This window comes from Pagrus pagrus, assembly GCF_965226575.1.
Source record: "Pagrus pagrus genome assembly, chromosome: 24".
NCBI lineage: Eukaryota > Metazoa > Chordata > Actinopteri > Spariformes > Sparidae > Pagrus > Pagrus pagrus.
The window spans coordinates 19,057,520-19,079,184 of NC_140206.1; the positions used below are offsets into that span (position 1 = coordinate 19,057,520).

General features: G+C 40.4%; 1 protein-coding gene across 1 annotated transcript in view; it reads left to right on the plus strand.

Annotated features, from left to right (window-relative positions):
• The window catches only part of adarb1a (adenosine deaminase RNA specific B1a), a 50,000-nt gene extending 39,947 nt beyond the window's left edge, over window positions 1-10,053 (plus strand). The window contains 8 exon segments of the mRNA XM_084347420.1: window positions 34-148; window positions 1,458-1,626; window positions 1,813-2,014; window positions 2,017-2,070; window positions 2,072-2,277; window positions 2,976-3,157; window positions 3,619-3,797; window positions 5,020-10,053. Of these exon segments, the coding sequence (XP_084203546.1) occupies window positions 34-148; window positions 1,458-1,626; window positions 1,813-2,014; window positions 2,017-2,070; window positions 2,072-2,277; window positions 2,976-3,157; window positions 3,619-3,797; window positions 5,020-5,196 (1,284 nt within the window). The 3' untranslated portion in view covers window positions 5,197-10,053.
• Window positions 10,054-21,665: the final 11,612 nt, after the last annotated feature.

Here is a 21,665-nt window from a genome sequence, read left to right on the forward strand (position 1 = left end):
TTCTCATATTTCTTCCTTTTCTTTTCCCCTCAGGTCCTGGCAGATGCCGTCTCTCGTCTGGTCGTTGACAAGTTCAGTGAACTGACGGACAACTTCACGTCTCCACACGCTCGGCGGAAAGTATTGGCAGGTGTCGTCATGACAACAGGTAATTTATTTCTTTCAGTCAGCTGCTTCAGTAGACTTTTAACCGTCATCCAAGAGGATTTTAGAAGCTCTTAGTGTGTCAGTGTTTGAAGCTGCAGCACTGAATATCAGGGGGAGTTGATGCTGGGACACTGCAGATCAGCATTTACATAGAGTCAAGTGATTAAAGATGTTTTTCATGTTTCAGCAGGGACCTGAGTCAGCTCCAAGCTTTTATTCTTCGACTATTTTTATGTAAAATATTAAAGCTAACCATGACTCTGACCCCAGCTTTTCTAACACATCTGTAGAGACTATAAACACATTCTGTCAGTCTCCACTTCAGTTTTAGCCTCAGTGTTTAGAGTGAAACAGTCTCTCACTTAAAACAGACTAATGCTCAAAAGAAATGCTGTGTATCAAATAAGGTTTTTTTTTAAAATAGATTTCAAGTTAGAGAGCATAGTGTTGTGCCCCATGTCCAGGTTAGCTTCTGCTCCATTAGCTTTTGGTTCTCAGTGAGTTCCTTTGATTTCTGAAAAAAGTCTAAAACATGAAACATGATGTGTATCCAATAATCCAAGGGGGTAAAATTTGGGTATGGATTAATATGTAAGAATTGACCACCTGTCAAATTCATAGTCAAACAAGGGGAGGGCAGCATATCACCACAGGTACTGCTTACTAAGCTGAGCAGCTAATGGCAACCAGAGTGAACAGCAGTTAGCTGTGCAGCTAGCAGTCCAGCACCAAGTGAGGTGTGGTGTATACACCCATAGTACAGGAGCTTTAGACTGGAACAGGTAGGTGCTAGTTGGTTAGCATGATAACTACAGTAGATATCTTTGCAGCACAAGACAAAGATGTCATAATGTCAGAACGGTTGTTCACATTCTGTTGATATAGTAATAAAGACAATAAAAATATGTTTTGAAGGCCCTGACAAGGTTTAAGAAACATAAAACCTCCATGAATGAAAGATTCAGACTAGAAAGAGAAATAACTGACAATAATGAAGCCACACCAATAAGAACGAATCCACCACCAACGCCCACAAGAGGTCCTGTGTCCATTCATCAAGTCAAGTCCGATCCACTGTGCAGCCTCCATGGACCGGACTTGTTCTAGAGCCTTCCACGGATACGCAATCAGATTGGGATGTGGAGAAATTAGAGGCCGGATTGACGCCTTGAGCTCTTTGTTGTGTTCAGGTCATTCCTCAGCAGTTTTTTGCGGTGTGGTAGGGTGCATTGTCCTCAGTGTTATTCATTTTATTGACATTATTTTAATGTTTTGGCTGATCGATGTAAATTGTGTCCCTTCTTGTTCAGGTACTGATGTGAAGGAGGCTGAGGTCATCTGTGTGTCTACAGGGACCAAGTGCATCAATGGTGAATACATGAGCGACAGAGGCTTGGCCCTCAATGACTGCCACGCTGAGATTGTGGCTCGGCGGTCGCTCATCAGGTACCTGTATTGCCAGCTGGAGCATTTCCTCAGGTGAGTCACAGTGAAGCACAGAGCCGATGGCTGTGCAAGTTTGTGTTATAATCTCCCTTTAACATGCACCCTGTGTCTTTCCTGTAGTTTACAAGGTTAGCTACAGGTCCTTAAACATCAAACATATCGAGTTAAACACCTGGAGAAATAAAATGTGTTGTCTTGATTTCACATTGGTGTCCCCAGTAACCATGAAGAGGACCACCACAGATCCATCTTCACCAGATGTGACAACAGACAAGGCTTCAGACTGAAGGAAAACGTCCAGTTCCACCTGTACATCAGCACCTCCCCCTGTGGAGACGCCCGCATCTTCTCTCCTCATGAGGCTGGAGTGGAGGGTGAGCGGATAAAGACTCAAAGACATACTGTTCATGTTCAGTGTGACCTGATGAAGATTTGACTGAGATTAGAAAGAGGGTTTTTTTTGCATTAGAATGCATATTTGACTGTGTCTGTGCTCGTGTCCCTTCCTGTCTCAGATCAGGGAGACAGACACCCGAACAGAAAGGCCCGCGGGCAGCTCCGCACTAAGATCGAGTCTGGTGAGGGAACCATCCCAGTCCGCTCCAGTAACACCATCCAGACATGGGACGGGGTTCTTCAGGGGGAGAGGCTGCTCACCATGTCCTGCAGTGACAAGATCGCCAGGTTTGTTTCACTGCCTCTTCACACACATTGTTAATGTTAATGTTAGTTAAATCACCGGTTTGTAGTCAGAAACTACAGAGTTGTTTAAAGGCAGCATGATACAAACCTCTGTCTACAGGCTGTGTATTGGACCACTCTTTATGACCTAAGAGTATGTTCTCCATACATTCACCCCATGCACCTTTAAATATATGATTAAAGGAGAAACATACAATGAGTATATCGGATACAGTCTGAGTAAATGAATCAACATAGCTATAATCTAGCTGTAGCACACACTCTAGTTGTCAAAATATTAAACTCATCCCTGCAGACCCTCTCGACGTGTTGAAGGGTGTTTCTGAGCCGACCAGCAGGAGTCCTGATGATTATGTGCATGTGTAAAAAGGGGTGAATTATCTCAGTGTCACACTGCAATCACTCCATTTCTGTCTGTCAGCTGCAGCTCTCAGGTGTCATTAGGCTATTGGAGCTTTGATTAGACTTCTTGATGAAACTCCAGGAGGCCACTAACAGCTCAGGACTCCTCTGAGCCGGAGCACATTTGTATTTTCAGGAGAATTAGTGGAAAACTAAAGTGTTTGTTTCTTCATCTCTGCTTTACAAAAAGAGGACTAAAGGACCCGAAGTCATACACTTGTTGACAAATAAGATGTTTTGTTGCCTGATTGAAGCAGATCTGTTCTGTCCTTCGTCAGGTGGAACGTGGTTGGATTCCAGGGCTGTCTGATGAGCTACTTCACTGAGCCCATCTACTTCTCCAGCATCATCCTGGGCAGCCTGTACCACGCCGACCACCTCTCCAGAGCCATGTACCAGAGGATTACTGAGATCGAGGACCTGCCACCGTCCTTCAGCTTGAACAGACCGCTGCTCAGCGGTGAGAAACACACTGCTCTTTTACAAGTGACTGACTTCCACTGATCTGTCACCTGTTTTCGACTCTGACAGCACAGAGACACATTTTCAAGTACACCAGGGTTTCTGTAGGGCCCTCCATGAGTATGAAAAGCAGGGTTCTCACAGTGAAAGTTGTAGAGATCATGGTGTCCTGTCAGCAAAATTCACATGTTTTTTAATGTTATTAAATGAATCACCAAACTGGATATGAAACGTGTTTTTTTCACCATCATTACTAAACCAGGAGAGAAGCATTTTAACAGATTGGGACTCACATTTGTTGTCCCAGTGTCCTTCAATGCAATCTCTATTTTTAGTCTACATTTTCTATTTGATCTATAAACAGTATAAAAGTGAAGCAAAATCTCATTCAAGGGTTTAGCTTTTTTAATACTCTGTTTGATATTTATATTTGTGTCTTCATGTTTTCATGTTCTACAGGAATAAGCAACGCAGAGGCTCGTCAGCCCGGAAAAGCCCCCAACTTCAGTGTGAACTGGACGGTGGGTGACCAAGGCCTGGAGGTGATCAACGCCACCACGGGGAAAGACGACCTGGGTCGACCCTCGAGGCTCTGCAAACACGCTCTCTACAGCCGCTGGATGCGCCTGCACTGCAAGGTACAACACTGAACGAATGTGATGTAAATGATTAGATGGTTTGGAGTAATTATTGAGAACATTTCATTCCAGGGAAGATAACACAGGTTTTAAATGAAGTTCTTCTTGTCCTGATAAAGCTTTGAAAAGGAAATTTAGCTCGACAGTAACGCCTTCAGTAAATAAGCCTACAACTGCCCATCACGATTCAAAACAGCTTAAAAAAGTCAAATTAAGCTGCAACGATTAGTCAATTAATCGATTTGCTGTTGACTTTTAAATCAATCACTAACGATTTTAATTATCAATAAACTGTTTTCTGGGAGTCTCCAGGGCTTCACTGTTTTGCTTCACACACACCAAAAATCAGTCAGTTGCGACTAAAGATTTTAATTGATTGCACCGGCGTGCCTGAAATTTAGCAGGTCTAATTAAAGAAAAACAAATTGAGGTTATCACAGTTTATTGTTGCATATGCTGTGATTAAAATGAAGGAAAACATTGATCGACACATTTATTCCTATTTACAATCATTAGCGCCCCCTGTGGTTGGGGCGCTAATGATTGTAAATACGCCATAAAAGGGCATGCTACTCATGTAGCAACATAGTCATGCAGCATACCCACTTAACAGTAAGAAGCTCAGCTAAAAGCCATAACCATTTTTACCAAAACCAATTCCAGCACTGAGCAACTAAAGCAACAAAAAACAGTTGTATTTAGATGGAATGAATACCTGTAGTGAAATGTAAGAAAAAATCAGTAAGTTTTACTTGAGAAATCTGAAATGGCACAGGTGGTGCCAAAATGTGCTAAAATGGCGCTGCCTGAAGTCATCCCTCCTAAAGCCTCTCTTTGCTCTGCTGCACTTAATCAGCATCAATCCTGTCAGAAGGAATGTTCAGATGTTGTGCTGTGGTTTTCTAGAGGTTTTGGGCTGCAACTACATCATTCCAAGAGATTTTAGCTGTAAAGATGCAATATTTTGTTAGGCAGAAATCAAAAATTGTATTTTCATTTTACTCAGACCCAGTCAGATCTATACTGATGCTTACACCACTACGTGCTACCTTTATTATTTTTCAGACAGACCTTGCAGCTGCAGAGATATACTCTCTACAGATTAAGGAAGGATCATTTTATAGTTCAGCTTCTTAAATGTAGGCAAAACAAGACATTTGAGGGTGGAACACAGATCAATATTTTGTTTAACCATGTCATTCGTGTGTCCGTGTCCCTGCAGCTCTCCTCCACCCTGCGGATCAGAACAGTGAGGCCCAGCAGCTACCACGAGGCCAAGCAGGCGGCGGTGGAGTACCACAGCTCCAAGCAGACGCTCTTTAGAGCCTTCCACAAGGCCGGACTGGGTGCCTGGGTGAAGAAACCCATAGAGCAGGACCAGTTTGCACTTACCACCTGAGCTAGTGCTGGACTGCTGCTGCTGCTGCAGGTGTTCTTTGACAGAAAACATGTCAGATTTCACACTTTGTGAAAGTGTTTCAGTGGAGGAATCCTTTCCCTTTGGATTGTCATGGACTGGACTGTGTTAGTGGGAAGAACGAGGATGTCAGACCCGTGGATTTAACATTCCTCCTTCATTTTCTAGCCTCATGCTCCTCCTCTCAGCCAGCACTACACATTCACTAAAAGATGATTATTCAGTCAGTTATGCAACTTTCTACACAGGACAAATGTAAAAACAGACTTTGGGAATGGAAACTTGTAAACAGCATTGTTAGTTCAAATGTTTATATAAGAGTAGTGATATATTGATTTTGCATGTGTGATTATACCAAATTCATAGGAAGTGGACAGTAAAAGGTTTGTTCTCATGTTCAGTATTGTGATCTCAGATTATCAGTGTTGTGATAACTCCAGAATGTCCTCCTGCAGTTTGTAAAACTGTCTTTGATCTGCTCTCTTGCACTTCTTTGACTGCAAATTTATGGCCACAGGGACGTTTTCTTTGATTTGAAGCTAGAAATATGCACACTCTGATGTCGAAAAATGACTTCAGTCTGATATTAGAAGACAGTCATCTGCTGCTCCAGCCTCCATTTCAAAGACAGCTTCCTCTGACGTATTTTCTCTCCACAAACAAAGTTTGATGGACTCACAGTCCTGCCCTGTGAGGTAGGGGGAGGGGAACACAGGTTTGATTCCATTAGATTCTAGCTAAGTGTACTGGACCTGCCTATGCTGTTCTTGTTCAAAATAGCTTCTGTACTGCAAATGAGCATCAGTCCAGAGGAGTTGAGCATGTTTCTGAAGTGATGTTTTAAAGGCTGCACTGCTAAAAGAAACCAGGAGACCACCACGGCTGACTGTCATAGGCTGAGACACCAGTCAATCAAAGATAAGTCCAGTGTGTAGAATTTAGGGAGATTTAGGGGCAGAAATGGGATACGATCTTCAAAATTATGTTTCTTATTAGTTCATAATCAGCTGAAACTAATATTCATTGTGTTTTTGTTACCTTACAATGAGCCTTTATATCCACAGAGTCACTGTCATGTTTCTACAGTGGAGTGGAACAGACAAACCAAACAGTGGCTTTAGCGTTTCTGGTGGCCACTATAGGGGAGGGTGAGATGAGGGGTGTTCAGTTGGTTTCAATCTGTAACCTTACCACTAGATGCTACTAAACCCTTGTGAGTGAGGTCTTTCTTAGTCTGTACTGAGTCTGTGACACATCAAGGTGACTGTACTGTCCCTGTCCAACATTAAGTCACAACTGTCCAAATGCCCAGAAGGGTTCTTGCTTTATCCATTTTATCCAGGATGCTTTGGGTGTTGACTTGTATGTATGAAGCAAGAAATATGGCAGAGAATAGAAAAACTCACAACATCCTGCAACAGTTATCGTGACAGCAAATTTAGTTTTGAGTAATTTCTTTAAAGGAAATTGACCGTATTGAGGTTGATTTTTTTGTATATACAGTAAACACTGTACAGCAGCACTGCTTTTTGATCTTTACCTCACCTCATTTTTACATGTATACAGTGCAGACATCAGCAGGACAGTGTCGCACAGATTCTCAAGTTTCATGAATGTTTACAGTCAGGTGTATAGTTTGAAGTGTTAAAGTAAACACTGTTGTCCCGATTGTAAATTAACAGACTTTAACTTGCCAAGTTCCCAATCCAAATAGAATTAAAGTATAAACTTGGCACACTTGATGGTGATACGATGATGGGATGATGGTCCATTTTTAATCCCAGAGTAAGAGTAGAGCACGAAGACATTAGTCATAGAGTAGTTCACGACAACTGAGTTACACAACAATATCTAAGGAACATTTGCTAACATTAGCCAACATGCTAAATGCTACTGGTCAGACCAGATCTAGTGCAGTACAGTCAGGCTGTAGCAAGGCACTGATTCGAGCTCAGGGTTGTTTTATTATTTATGGATTCAGTTTTCATTGTGAAAAGGAAGATATTATTTAACCCTTAAAGGTTACATAGCCATGACATTTAATTTAAGATATCATCTTTGGATAATTGAGTGGCAAAGTTGGGGAACAGGTTGAAAATCTTGTTATATTTTTATATTTTTTCATCCAGATGGTAAATTCATAAGAACTTTAATGATCAGTTAATAAAAACCTTCAGAACAATGGCCATTTTTAATAAACTACTTCTACTACTACTTCTGGGTTCATCAAATATTAATATTTCCTGGGTTTTTTCTCCTTTTTTTTTGAAAGACATCCCAAGCATACATTTTTAATGAAATGGTAATAGATGAGTAACACGAAACTGGCAAAATCCTTCAGCTACTGGAAAAAATAAATTGTGAAGCAAGGACACTTCTATACAACTCAGTTATCACATCATGGTGGTTTCTGCAGCAGTTTTTCATGCAGCCTTTGACCAGGAAGTTAATATTGTGCTGTTTATCGCAGCTGAGGTGAGCTGCATTCAGTCACCAGTGAGTAAATCTCCACTGTGACAATACAGAGGTGTTGACAGTGATGGGTGAGTGCTTCGCTTGAGGGTTTAGACTGACCTGGATGGACAGATTCATGGATTAAGTGAAAAGATGTTGATTAGCTGCTCAAAAGTGAGTTTGTCCTAACTGCTACAGGAGCATAACGTCAGCAAACAGAATGAGATAGCTAGCTGCGCCTGTTGTAAGCCGCAGCTCTCTTCATCTCAGAAATGCCTCCCTGATGTTCATCCTAGTGCTCTTCTTCATCTTCCTTCTTTTGTGTTGTTTTGCTTGGTATGCCGTCATGGCAGAGGATGTATCGAAAAGCACAAGTTGGCATAGCTCTTGACACGAAAAACACGTAGAACCAAGATGACCCTTGTTTGTAGCCTAGTTAGATGTTGGCCAACCCTGATTGGTTGTTTGCTTCAGACTGGCCTAGTTTAAATACAAAGGGTGGATGCTAACAGACTGTAGACATACATAGATCTTTAAAAGTAATTAGTTTGTGAAATGCAGTGGTCAAAATGTGTTACTTCAACCAAAATTATAAAGGATGAATTCCTACAGCAGCTTTAAAGTTCTGTACAAGTACTACGCACCTCAATAGCTAGCATCTAGTGGCCATTAGAGGGAATACAGCCAGACCTCAGCACTCAGCCATGGTGGTGGTCCATTTGTGCTTCATTTAGTTCAGTTCAGCAGACTTATAGATGTCCAAATTTGTCTCCTCATACCTTTAAACCAGGGCTGGCCAAAGTTGACCCACCAGATGTTTCTCTCAGAAGAAAAAATGCTCCTTAAATAGGCCTATGTAGAATTCCTAATTGTTTTTTCTCCTAATCTGCACAAGGGTGACAATTTGTGCATCAAGGCAGTCAATTAAGGGAACTTAGACAAATTATCCTTGCAAAAAAAAGGTGCTTTTTGTATGAAAACTGATTTTTGAGTCTCATTCACAACTCATCAAATACTGACGCATTTGGATGTCAGCCGAACCGTCCTACAAACCAGAGCATCAGTATTTGACGAATTGGGAATGAGAAAAATCTAATTTTCTCACAAATAGAAACCTTTGACCTTTAGCTTCTGTATAGTGCCATCTCTTAATAATACAACACAATAGATGCTTGCTTTTGGTCAATAGGTTTAAGTTTGATCCTCCAAGAGAAAAAGTTTGGGCACTGCTGCCTTTAATCCTTGTAGCTTTGGGTCATTTGCTCGTTAGATGGCACCATCATAAGGGAAACTTTGAGGCATCCTGATGAAAAGAGTTGAGTCTGAAGTGACACTTATAGATTGAGCAAACATGTCAGGTGTGAACTCACCCTAAATCATCTTGCCTAACATGAGCCCTGTTGCACTACATCAGAGTAACAACCCTTATGCAAACATGTCAGAGTGTGAATCTGTCCTACAGTAATAGTCCATATGCAGTAAGTCAAGTGAACCCAGACCCTGCTCGTGTTGTTGGTGTGAACTCTTCAGTTACTTTTACCACCAGTAAAAGCTCACCAAAGATGATGTCAGCATCTGTCAGACTTTTGTAATGAGTTATTTTCTGTGTTATTTTCCACTCTCAGATGTTGTTTTTATCACTGTATTCTGCTTCTTTAGATGTGTGTTTGTAACGATGTGACGTGCTGTTTTCTGTGTGATGTCCTACTCTTTCAAACCAAACAAGACAATACCCAAATCACATGTTTCCTCTATAGCAACTGTACATTTTAACTTTGAGATAGTTTTAAATTGTAATTATTTTCTTAATTCTTTCTGTCGCTGTGAACGCCCTCTGGATGTAAACCTCCAGCCTCAAACGCACACAGAGCATATATAACTTATTTACTTTAATGTGGGTGGAGTTCCTTTCTTTCTGTATTTTGATTGAATGTGTATCTTCCTGCTTCTGTTTAATAGCTGAAAACATGTCTTAACTTTGAGCACGTGCTAACCTGTTCCCGTCTCAGCATACCTGGCTCCAGGCTCGGGCCCTCAGGGTTTTTGGAGGTGCCGGCCAATTATGTCTCCACAGGATATGCACTTTTTAAAAAGGGACAACTTTTTCCATAGACTTTGAGTACAAGTGAATGGGTGAATGGGATAGGATGGTCCACCATATGTCGATCCTCCATGTCCCTATGTTGGTGGTGGTGAGCCTCTACAGTTCTAATGGGTTCATGCACTAAGTTATTGATTTACCCTATTAAAAAATAGCAAGACTGGGGATTGGGGGGGGCTAATGCATGAGCTCTACCTGTTAAGCATGAAACTATTATTATAAAATATGTAGAAACTGAGTCAAGTCACTGAGCTAGATATTTAATAAAATGCTATTATAGTCTTTTTGTATGTCTGTCTTTATTTTAAAGAAGGACTATGGCTGTGATGCTTGGAAACAAATGTTAAAATGATCCTCTTGGATCTTTTTTGTATCCACTAGTCAACCCCTGAGGCTAGAAACCTGCCTCTGAAAGTTTCCAGTATTCCTCATTGAGGATGGAAGCTGTAGTTGTCTTGGATGCTGTTAGAACAGATTGAAATAGAGACCCTAAGTCACAGACAGAAATATGTCAGAACATATCAAAAGCGGCAGAGAAACTTCTCCCAGCTCTTGGCTTTGAGCATTAAAGTTCATTGTTGACCTCAGAACTGGTTATTTCGTAAAACTATTCCTACTCAAGGTCTACTAACTTGGTTATTAAGGCGCTTTCAACCACATCAAATCAAATGTTGTTTGGGAGTGTGTCACTGCTGCAGTGGATGAGTTGGAGCAGAAACACACAGAGCTGTGGCCCAAACTGTAATACCCATACATAACCAGCAGGGACATCCCATACATCAAGTCTAGACTTTGTTTAGAGATAAGATCATCTTCACGCTTAAAGGTGCATCATGTGAGATTTTTTGTTTAAAACACATATTGTTGGAGCAAGAGAGAGAGAGAGAGAGCTGCCACACTCTCTCTCTCTCTCACTTCGAGTGAAAGGCGTCTCACCATACTGATCAAACTGCCTAAACTCAGCAGTGCTGATAAACTGTAACGACAAAGTCTGTTACTACACTTCCTGTATCTGCCTAAAATACTTTCTGAAACATGTCAGTGGACTATTGAGCTGCAACAGAGAAAGAGCCTGCACTGGAAGTGGCTGTCATATTGTTTATTGCAATAACTTGCTTCAGTTTAGTGGCCTGCTGATGGGAAGTTACACAGAAACTAGCTGGATATTAAAATGGTATTATCAGCAGAAGTTACGCAGAAATGCTGCAGCTATGTATTAATTGCTTGTTGGAAAATAGCAGAATATCAACCTTAAATCATGTGGGGATAATTTCCAATGGATTTTGAGGTCATTTTTGTGGTGATTTTACAGAAATTCAAATATGTTGCTTGGTAATTTCCACCTACTTACCATGACAGTTCTTGATCTATTTCCATTTATTGTCTCATTGTGGTCACTGATGATGTACATTCATAGCTATATTCAGCTACTTGTTGTGCAGATCCATATGACAAATGTTCCACATATAAGCCTCCCACTGTAGAGGGAATTTCAGACAAATTTGGATAATAAGAAAATAAACAGAAGGAATTTATTAATGTATTGTTACTTTGACTGACATTGTGTCCATTTGTAACCCTTTTATGACAGTGGAGGTGTGATGTGAGAATGAGTCACATCTAGTGAATGCTGCTCTGCTTTTGTTGTTGTTGACATAATGCCAGGCAGCTGCTGTTTATCTGCTGCTATCTAAAGCTGTCCTGACTGCATCTCCACATGGGCTGTTAGAGGCCTATTACTTTGCGTCATATCAGACACTGACACCTGTGCAACATGAAGGAGACTGATAATCTCACTGTGGATTACCTGTCCTCTCTGCATTACCAGGGGACAGCCAGCCCTCCTGTAAAAACACAGACCTTTCTATATTGACAGATTTTGTTCCTGCGAGGACCTCTGGCTCCATACCTCGTCCACATACAAGAGCACAGTTAAGAAGTTGATTTCCCAGCTGTGGGATTTGAGCTGATAGAGTGTGGCTAAAAATGAGAGAAAAGAGAAGTCAAACAGCTTCAAGGTGAAGTGGGATTAGTGAAAACTACTCTTCATACTTCTCCACCTCCCCAATTTATCTGCAAATTATGTTCCCAGGCTAAGTCTCGTACAGGGGCCACGTGAAGCGGACCTCGTCCTCCACAAATTTTAAGTCCTCCCTACTTCCTATTACTTGGATAGTCATTTCTTCACAATTTAGTACTTTATATCACGGCCTGTGTCACTCCTGTCTCCTCTGAGGAGATGGTTCCACATTTTATTTTCCTAAAAAGTTCACATTTTAAAATTGAACAAGTGATAGTAAAACTTACATAAATGCTTAAATTATGACAGAAGTGAGCCGAGGCTGTAAAGTGCTACAGCCCCACGCTCTGCCCCCAAATCAGACCAGTGTGATTTGGACATAGAATATCACTGAGAGACTGTAATAGACCATATTCACACGATGGCCATTTTCTTCTGACTTCAGGCTCATGATGGGAAGATCTTCTATGTTAATACGATGTACAGCTTGGAATATAGCAGCATGTATCACATAAGAAAATGGCCGCTGTGTGAATATGATCTATTATAGTCCCTATAGGTGATATTCTATGTCTATAGTCCTCCTGTGTCCATGTGTGTAATCATTTGGTTCAACACACTGAACAGTTGAATAAATTATAAATAATAATAGTTTGTCATAGCAGGTCCATGTGTAGGTTTGTGCTCAATATAGTGCCCACCTTCTGCTCTTCCATTGGTCAGAACTACCCTGTCACAGCCCAGCTACTGTGAATCCAAGGTGATCAAACTCTCTTCTCTCCCTGACAAACCACATAACAAACCTCTGACAGCCATCTGTCAGGTCTCCAGAGACCCTGGTGATACTACAAGCAAAGTTTCATGTTGTGTCAAGTCTTCTTAGTGTTTTAAAAATAGCGATTTTGATGCTACCGTAAAGTTGCCCCTAGCACGCAATTGATAATGATTTTGACCCGAAAACGAAAATACGGTAAATCTTACAAGTGGCTTTTTCGTCGTAATTATACTTTTACACAAAGGTTTGACTCGAGTTCCTTCACAAAAAAAGCCTAGGTTGCATTTTGGCGAGAGTTTCACTTTAAGTGGAGAACTGACTGTATTTCTGTGCGATGACTCTTTCTCTTTGTAAACAGAATATTGCAGCTGAAGAAGCAAATCTGGAGCAGAGCCTGAGAGTCCGTCCCCCTCCATCAAATACTCTGGCTCACTAGCCGAAGTTGTCCATCCATTAGGACATCTCCTCATTTGTCACGGCTCATTTCCAAGGCAATCAAAACCCCATTAGCCACTTAATGGACCTCTGGATGAACTTAATGTACATACAGTACAGCAGCACTCAGCAGATGTCGGAAAAATGCCCGGACCACGGTTTGCTTTTCCTCTGAGATGAAAAACCACAGTGGAGTTATAAAAATACACCAATCATTTATAACTTTATCTTACTTCTACAGCAACACCATTTCACACATTGATTTCTATTAATCGGAGTGTCACTGGTTCGAATCCCCGGCTCCCCGAGCTGCATGTTGAAGCGTCCTAGAGCAAGATACTGAACCCCAAATCGCTCCTGATGAGCAGTTGGCATATGAATGTGTGTGTGTGAATGGGTGAATGTGACAAGTGTTGTAAAGCGCTTTGAGCAGTTTCATTAACTCACAACATGCTGGTTTTGTGATCGAATTAAAGGGTAACTCCACCTATTGTACACATTAAAGTATGTTTTCAGGTTTTGAAGAGTTCTACTGCAGGTAATCTGATAAATTACCTTCAGTGATGTCACTCATTGGCTGAGTTACTTTATGGGTAATGTAGGCACCAGGTTTTGAAAAGCAGCATTGCATTCCTATACAACTGTTGAACGGTACAGATACAGTATATCGCTTTTTTATTCTTCTTCCTTTTAAAAACTGATAACTGATAAATAGCAGATGGAATGTGGATGGGTTAAATAATACATCTTTAATGAGGAAAATATTAATTACAATTACCTGCAGTGATCCTCAAGCAGCAGAAATGATAAGTGTGTCTCTCCATTAAGAAATCCAGAGTGCACATTACACACGAGGCACATCAGCTTAACGTCATTGATTATTTAAATCTCCCGACTAGTTGACAGGATCGGTCTGGATCTAATGTTAATTAATGTTCTGTGTTTCAGTTTCTTGAAGATGTTTCACGTCATCATCCAAGAGGCTTCTAACTAACTGGAGGGGAGTTGCAGGCTTTTAAACTCTGTGTGGGAGTGTCCTTACAGAGTTGTTAAGGACAGTGTGAACTCTGAGTTTCAGAGTCATTAGGACTACTTGTTGCTCTCTTACATCTTTCTTTTGTTTTGTTTTGGGTTTTTTTCTATTGGAAATTAAATATGTTATTGATGAAAGTAAAGGGGAATTAAGGGTTTGAGTGTTTAGCTTGGAAGTCACTTTTGCCTCTTTTTCTCTCTCTCTCTCTCTTTGCGGGGCTCTGTATTTTGTTTGTGTGTGTTCTTAGTTTACTAGTTTGGTTGTTTAAGTTATGTAGGCTGACAAAGCATCTGTAAACCTGGATGATGAAAAAGAGAATGAACCCATATTTATTTGGGGGCTGGGAAAATGTATTTTTATGTTTGAGACATGGCGTTAGGAATAGAGCAAGCTGGTCTAACAACCATTTACTAATGTTTGAATGTAAAACAGATATAAAGACATGATGAATAAGCTGAGATTTGTATCTTACAATGTACATGGCCTAAATCACCCTATAAAAAGAAAGAAAGTACTAAATCGGTTAAAGAATTGCTTTATGACAAGAAACTCATTTGACAGAGGAAGAGAATAAAAAAAGGAAATGGATAAATCAAGTGTTTTTTGCATCCTATGGTAAAAAAAGAGGGGTTACAATATATATTCATAAATCAGTACCATTCGTCCTTGAGAACATCATTAAAGATACAGAAAGAAGATACATCTTGATTGTGGGCACTATAGGCGATACTCTTATAACAACTGTAAACATCTATGCCCTGAATAAAGATGATGGAAGGTTTTTTAAGAATATAGCAAATCTGATAGTTAGTAAGGGGAGTGGAACAATGATAATAGGTTGGGACTTTAATGCTGTTCAAAATGGACGAATGGACAGGTTTCCCTCAGTTTCTGGCTCAGGTTTAAAAAAACAGAGAATGCTTACTAATATGATTCAAGAAGCAGGACTAGCAGATCCACGGAGAGACAAAAAACCCAAAAAAAGATTATACATTCTATTCCAATCCACACGAAAGTTATTCAAGGATTGATTTCTTCATCATTTCAAAGCAACATCTGCATAACGTTTTGGATTGCAAAAATGAAGCTATAACAATAAGTGACCATGCACCAGTTATCCTTACTATAGACATAGGAGGAGAAACACTTTTTCAGAGTATTTTAAAGATCTGTATGCAGACCCAGAACAGACTCCACTGAAGAATGAATATAACACTTTTTTTTCAAAAATAAAACTACCATCATTGACTGAGGAAGAGGCTCTTGATATGATAAAACCAATCACAGAACAGGAGGTACTAAATAATATAAAGACTCTGAAAAACAATAAATCACCAGGAACAGACGGCCTGCCTGGCGAACTCTACAGCTTTTGCAAAACAGACTACACCTGCATTAGTGAAAGTTTTTAACTTTGCACTTACTAAAGGAGATGCCCCACAAACGTGGTCTGAAGCTATTATTTCTGTATTATATAAAGAAGGTATAAAGCTCCGACTAAATGTGATGGGTACAGACCGATTAGCCTGTTATGTAATGATCTGAAAATCTCATCTCATCTCATTTTCTTGTCTGCTTTATCCCTATTGGGGTTGCGGGGTGTTGCCGCTTTATCCCCCCTTTTGGGGGGTTGCGGGGCTACTGGGGCCAAATCCAGTTCTCAGACGGCGAAGGCCAGGGTACACCCCTGGATGAGACGCCAGCTCATCGCAGGGCCCTCTGATGGCAGAGGCTGCCTCGCAAGGTGCCGACTGCGCACCAGGAGCAATTTAGGGGTTCAGCATCTTGCTCAAGGATGCTTTGGCATGTAGCTCAGTTCCGCCCAGGGGAGCCGGGATTCGAACGTTCATCACCTGCTCTACCCACTGAGCTACAGCCGCCCCTGATCTGAAAATACTAACCAATATTACTGTATGTTACCAATATTCTTTGTGCCATAATACTGGTTAGTGATCTGAAAATACTAACCAATATTATGGCACAAAGAATACAAAAAACGGCTGCAAAATTGATTAAACCTGATCAAATAGGGTTCATTCCATTTCGGCAGGGGGCAAATAATATTAGAAGAACAATTAATATCATATCAAGTGCCCAAAAGAACAAACAAATATCTCTCTTGCTCAGTCTTGATGCACAAAAAGCATTTGACAGAGTCAAATGGGGCTTCCTACATGAAATACTTAAAGTATTTGGATTCAATTCCATCTTTATTAAGTGGATAAAAAGTATTTATAACAACCCAAAATCCTGCATTAGAGTGAATGGGCACTGCTCAAACTTTTTCCCCCTAGAGACAGGGCGACTGTCTTAGTCCCTTATTATTAGCAATTAGTATAGAGCCTCTAGCTGAGACCATAAGGAACAATAAAGATATAAGGGGAATAGCTGATGATGATATAAAGAACACAAACTATCGCTTTTTGCAGATGATATACTTGCACTAATTAGTAATCCTTCATTATCCATCCCCGAAAGACTATTGCAATGATGCTTTATGGGGAGAAGTCAGTTTAACTAGAGGAAAAAGTAAAGTTTCAATGGACAAATTATTGGGTTTAAATACTTAATATGGAATATGGAAAATAAAAATATGGAATAAAATAAAGAACAAATGAAAAATGCAAAATACAATATCAAGAGCTACTAAGATTGCCACAAATCCAGATTTCCACCCATCTAATATGGACATTGGGTTTAAAAAATGGACAGAAAAGGGGCTGGTACTGTATATATTGGCCAACTTTTTGATGGGCAAATATTCAAATCATTCCAACAATTAATTCAAGAGTTCAATTTATCTATACATGATCACTATACATTTCTACAGGTCAGACATTATCTTCAGAAAAATAAAGATCGGGAATAGATTCTAAGGGATCCCTCTCACATTGAGCAGCTTTTTATAATTTATGAACAAAAAAAGCTGAAAAAGGAAATTATTTCAAGATTTTATAGAGCATTACAACATGATCTTAAAAATAAGGATTTAGAGAGTAAAGAAAGATGGGAACTTGAACTGAACACTGAGTGAATGGAGTGAAACTTGCTTGCTTGGTCATAAATTAACAAATAGTCCAAATTGGAGGGAGTTTGACTGGAAGGTAAAAACTAGGTATTTTAGAACTCCGGTTATAATGGCCAAATATGGAAAATCGACAGGGTTATGTTGGAGGGGTTGTGGCCAACAAGGTGACCTTATGCACATACTATGGGCTTGTCCAAATATACAGGGATTCTAGGAGGAATGTCCCGAAGGAAATAGAACAAATTCTGGGTATGAAATTGAACCTTGATCCGAAGTCATTTGCATTAGGCATCCCAGTAGGAATCCAACCTGAAAAAAAAAAAAATTATACTTACTACGGATCCTTCTCCTGAAAAAACATCACAACCTTATGTTTGCACAACCCCCCAATATCATACAATGGCAACAAAGGGTGAACAAGGTGTTCATAATGGAAAAGGTTACAGCTAAAATAGAGTTGAAAATGAATGCTTTTGTTGATGTCTGGACACCATGATGTTAGCCATACCTAAAACAAAATGTTAGATTATGACTGCTATTTTTCTTTGTTATTATTGGTGTGCGTCCTTCTTCTAGTTTATTGCTTGTTTTCTCTGTAGTTTTCGGCTGTTATGAATTGTACATGAATTAAGAATTGAAATGAATACATGAAATGCACGATACAAATAAAAAAAAAAAAATTGAAGAGTATCAGCAACAGAAGGCTTGTCAACAATTAATTTTCCCTTAGCTTTGAGCCGAAGGTCTCCTACAAAAGTTGTAGCTGTCCTTGCAAGATTGCTAATATTTTGCAAGATTAATTTACTATTGTCTTTAGCATCATCAATTATATGAAGATAGAAAGGGGATTTGGCTAATCTGAATTCCTGAATTTTGTTTAGTTTTTATCTTTTTCCTCTTCAACTTGTCTCCCCATGATAATTTAACTCTTTGTTGTGATTGCACTCTTTCAGGATTTCTGTGACGTGATCATAAAATGCGTAATTTGCAGAAGGGGGGGCATATAGCCCAATAATAGTTGATGGCATCAGTTGTGTTATGCCCCGGCCTAGGGTCTACCAGAACATAACATACGGCTTCCCTCTCTTTCTCCCACTCCCAAGAATAACACACCAAAATACTAAGGATGCAGTCCAAAATTAGGGAATTTATTTACCCAAACGAAAAAACAACTTCAGGGTGAGCATTACCTAAAACAACAAACAAAACGATCTGGGTTTTCAAACTCACTTTCCTAACCAAAAACAAAAGTCAACAAAAAGACAGGTTTTCTTACCTCAGTCCCTAACAATAAACAGGAGAAAAAGTGCACAAAGAAAAAGGCTACTCACCCCTACTAAAAAAACTGGACTGAATAATATTAACAAAACTATTTACAATATGTACAATTGAGATATGAAATCTCTGCTAAAACACGAACATCAATCTGTTTCTGTCACAACGGGAGTCAAAATGATCAGGCCAAAGATGCAATCGAGAGAGAGAGAGAGGCGAAGGGGTCTGCTCCAGGCTCCACTTTTAAATGTCCCAGTATCTGGATCCGACCAATCAGCAGCCTTCCAGCTTTCCCAAATCCGCAGCCTCCTGTACGGATGTTCTGGGACACAAACAGAAACACAGCACCCCCTCTTGACAGGGAGGGAGAAAAACAACACAGACAAATACGAACAGGGCTAAACATACAAATTATGACCCCTGGGGTCATAACAGTTGGGACAAAATTATTTTTAACCCCAGACACTCAAGAGTGTTAATAGCTTTGAACACAACAAGTTCACATTTAATGCCAATTTTGTACATATCTAAGCACCCCCCGCCCCCCCTACCTCACCCATGCACCTTCCCAAAGCTCTGTCCTGTCTAAAGCAGTGATACCCAGGCATCATACCACAAAAGATGAATTAACTGAACCACTCTCTCAAATATCCACCAAAAAGTCCTCTCAGTTTTAACTTTGTATCCCAGAGGACCTTCGCATGATTGACAGCTTGGAAAGTTTTAGATAATCTCTGCTTCCTTACTGCAGGGTTCTGACACACAGACGTACGCGTAGGGGGTTTTATTAGACAGTCAACAGGCCCGTTTAGATTCCCAGAGAGCAGCGGTGGTATGTTGTTGAGTAGATAATCACTCCCCGCATAATCAAGTTTAGTCTGTTCACAGAGAAACCAGATAGAGAAAGTGTCGGCTCACTCACCTCCCAAGGTGACTCTGCTGAAAACAAATGTATTTGGGTATGAAGAAGTGTTGTTGATGTATTCTGGTCCAACTCTTGACATTTTCGTCAAAGTATTTCAATTTGGTGTATTTTGTTGTAAAAATGTAAGAGTGACTGCCCTCTATGGGTTGAAACCCGGCTATTACAATCAAATTTTGCTATTGGCTGAGATGGAGGCCGATGACGTTTTGGAGGCAGCTTACATCACGAGCCACCACTGTTCGCCCAGTCCGGGGGAGCTCTGTTGGAGGCTGCACAGAGTGACTGGACGTGTCTTAACTGCTCCTGGAGCCCCGCCCACAATCAAGGCATTTTTTGAATTTCGAGCCTAGATGCACCTCAGCCAAAACCTAGGGGTTTAGTTACACTTTAAAGAAATGACCTACAGACTGGCTACAGCCGTGCTCCACAAGCAGCATCACCTTTTTGTCTAAAGCGTTTGATGTTAAGATAGTGAGGGCTTTATTTCACCGCAGTACCACCATCCTGGGGACCAGGGAATCTACCTCCCTACATACACTGCACAGATGATACTGTAGCAGTTTATAAAGAATGTATTATTTTGTGTGCTCATTATGGAGAGGTGAATGAAACATTAAGAGCAATAGGCCTACATCTTACACATTACTTGTTTCAGATCTTGGCTGATCAGGGTTTTACACTTAAAGAAGACTTGGCCTTGCTTGGGGCCAGTCTCCAAACCCCAGCCTTCATTCATGGTTGGAAACAGCTCTCAGTTAAAGATGTTGAATCATCCAGAATGAAATCAAACATTCTAATCCATATTGGCAAGTATATTTATATGCCACAGACTGACAAAGCATTTCATATATCAGTTTTATGGCACCAACCTAAGATGACCAACAATTTCACTGAAACTCACACATTTAATTTATATTCAACAACACAGTGCAAAGTATGACAGGTAGCTATTTGTTTAACAGCGTATAGTGGCTTAGGTTTAAATTCTGTTGCACCAAACTATATCTTAAAATAAAGATTAAATTTAAACCTCTCTTTAAACCTCAGTTTAGTTTTTACTCTAAACCAGGATCAAAATTCATTCTGTAGCAAAACTTTAGACTCGGTTTAACGTTTAACCTGCAGTTGAAGAGGTTTAACTTTTACAATGCCTTTTTGAGATGGATTAAGCAAACTAATCAAGGTCCAATTTGAGAGACAGACTCAATCCACTTGAGTTTTATGATGATTGTAACGTGGGCTGGTGAAGGGGAAGGTTACGGTCGGCTTTAGTTCTGGTAGCTCTGGTTAGCTCAAAGACATGGCAGGCAACAAGCGGGGTTTTCCACACAACACTTTTATTACACTGTACTACCCAATAAAATACCAGGTCTCTACGGCACTATTTATTCCATGCATACATGCACGGACGAACACAGGCTGAGGATCCTACACCAAACACATTACAAAATTAAATAAAATAACATAAAAGGGAGTCTTTACTCCGCGGGTGGTATCTTTACTCCTGGTGGATCAGTCTTCTTCTTGGTACAGGGTACCTTCCCCACTAAACAAAAGGATGCACCACCTAGTGGCATTACATTCAATAACTCTGACTGTTACATGATGATGATGATGATTTTTGGTTCACCAAGTAATCTTTACCTACAATGCTCCAACACCTGGTGGCCATGAGATTTTATGCTACTGGTTGTTTTTAGAGGGTGGATGGGGACCTGTTAAGCCTACACAACTGAACTGGTTGCCAGATTGTCAGAGAAATTCTCAAATGTCCCTTCTTATTTTGATATATTATCAAAAACCTCCTTTGTTGGACACGGCAACCCCACAGCCGAAGGAATGAACTGGAGTAGTTGTTTTGATTCCGGCTGTGTATTGGTTTGTTTGGACACAGTTTGTGGTTTGTTGCTGCCGCTTGTCAATTGGTGACGGAAGTTGTTGTGGTGTTGTGTTTTGTCCGTGGCTGGGTCCGCGTTAAATTGTTTGTCGGTGGCTGTGGGCCGGGTGCCATGGATTCACGTGTTGCTGAAGGAAATAATGGGTTGTCTTCTTTGAACATGATTCATGATATTGCGGTGCTGTGGTATAAAATCTCTTGTGGCTGGATGCTTTAATTTGTTTATTGTGCTGTGATGACTGCTATGCTGTGAAACGCAAATAGGAGTGAAACCAAGAATGGCTCTGATCAAGATGAAATTAAACCAAGTGCATCTGAAGACAGCATTGAAAGAAAGACTAACAATCCAAGAGACCGCTTGTACTTCCTCGAGCACTATACCAGTGGCTGGCCAAGGGAACTGGTAAGAAGTTGTCAGCATATGGCCCGTGAAAGAGGTCATGCCCAGGCCAAAGCTCTATTACAACAGCATTTTAGGAATGAACAAAAACATGCTTTAGTATATGGA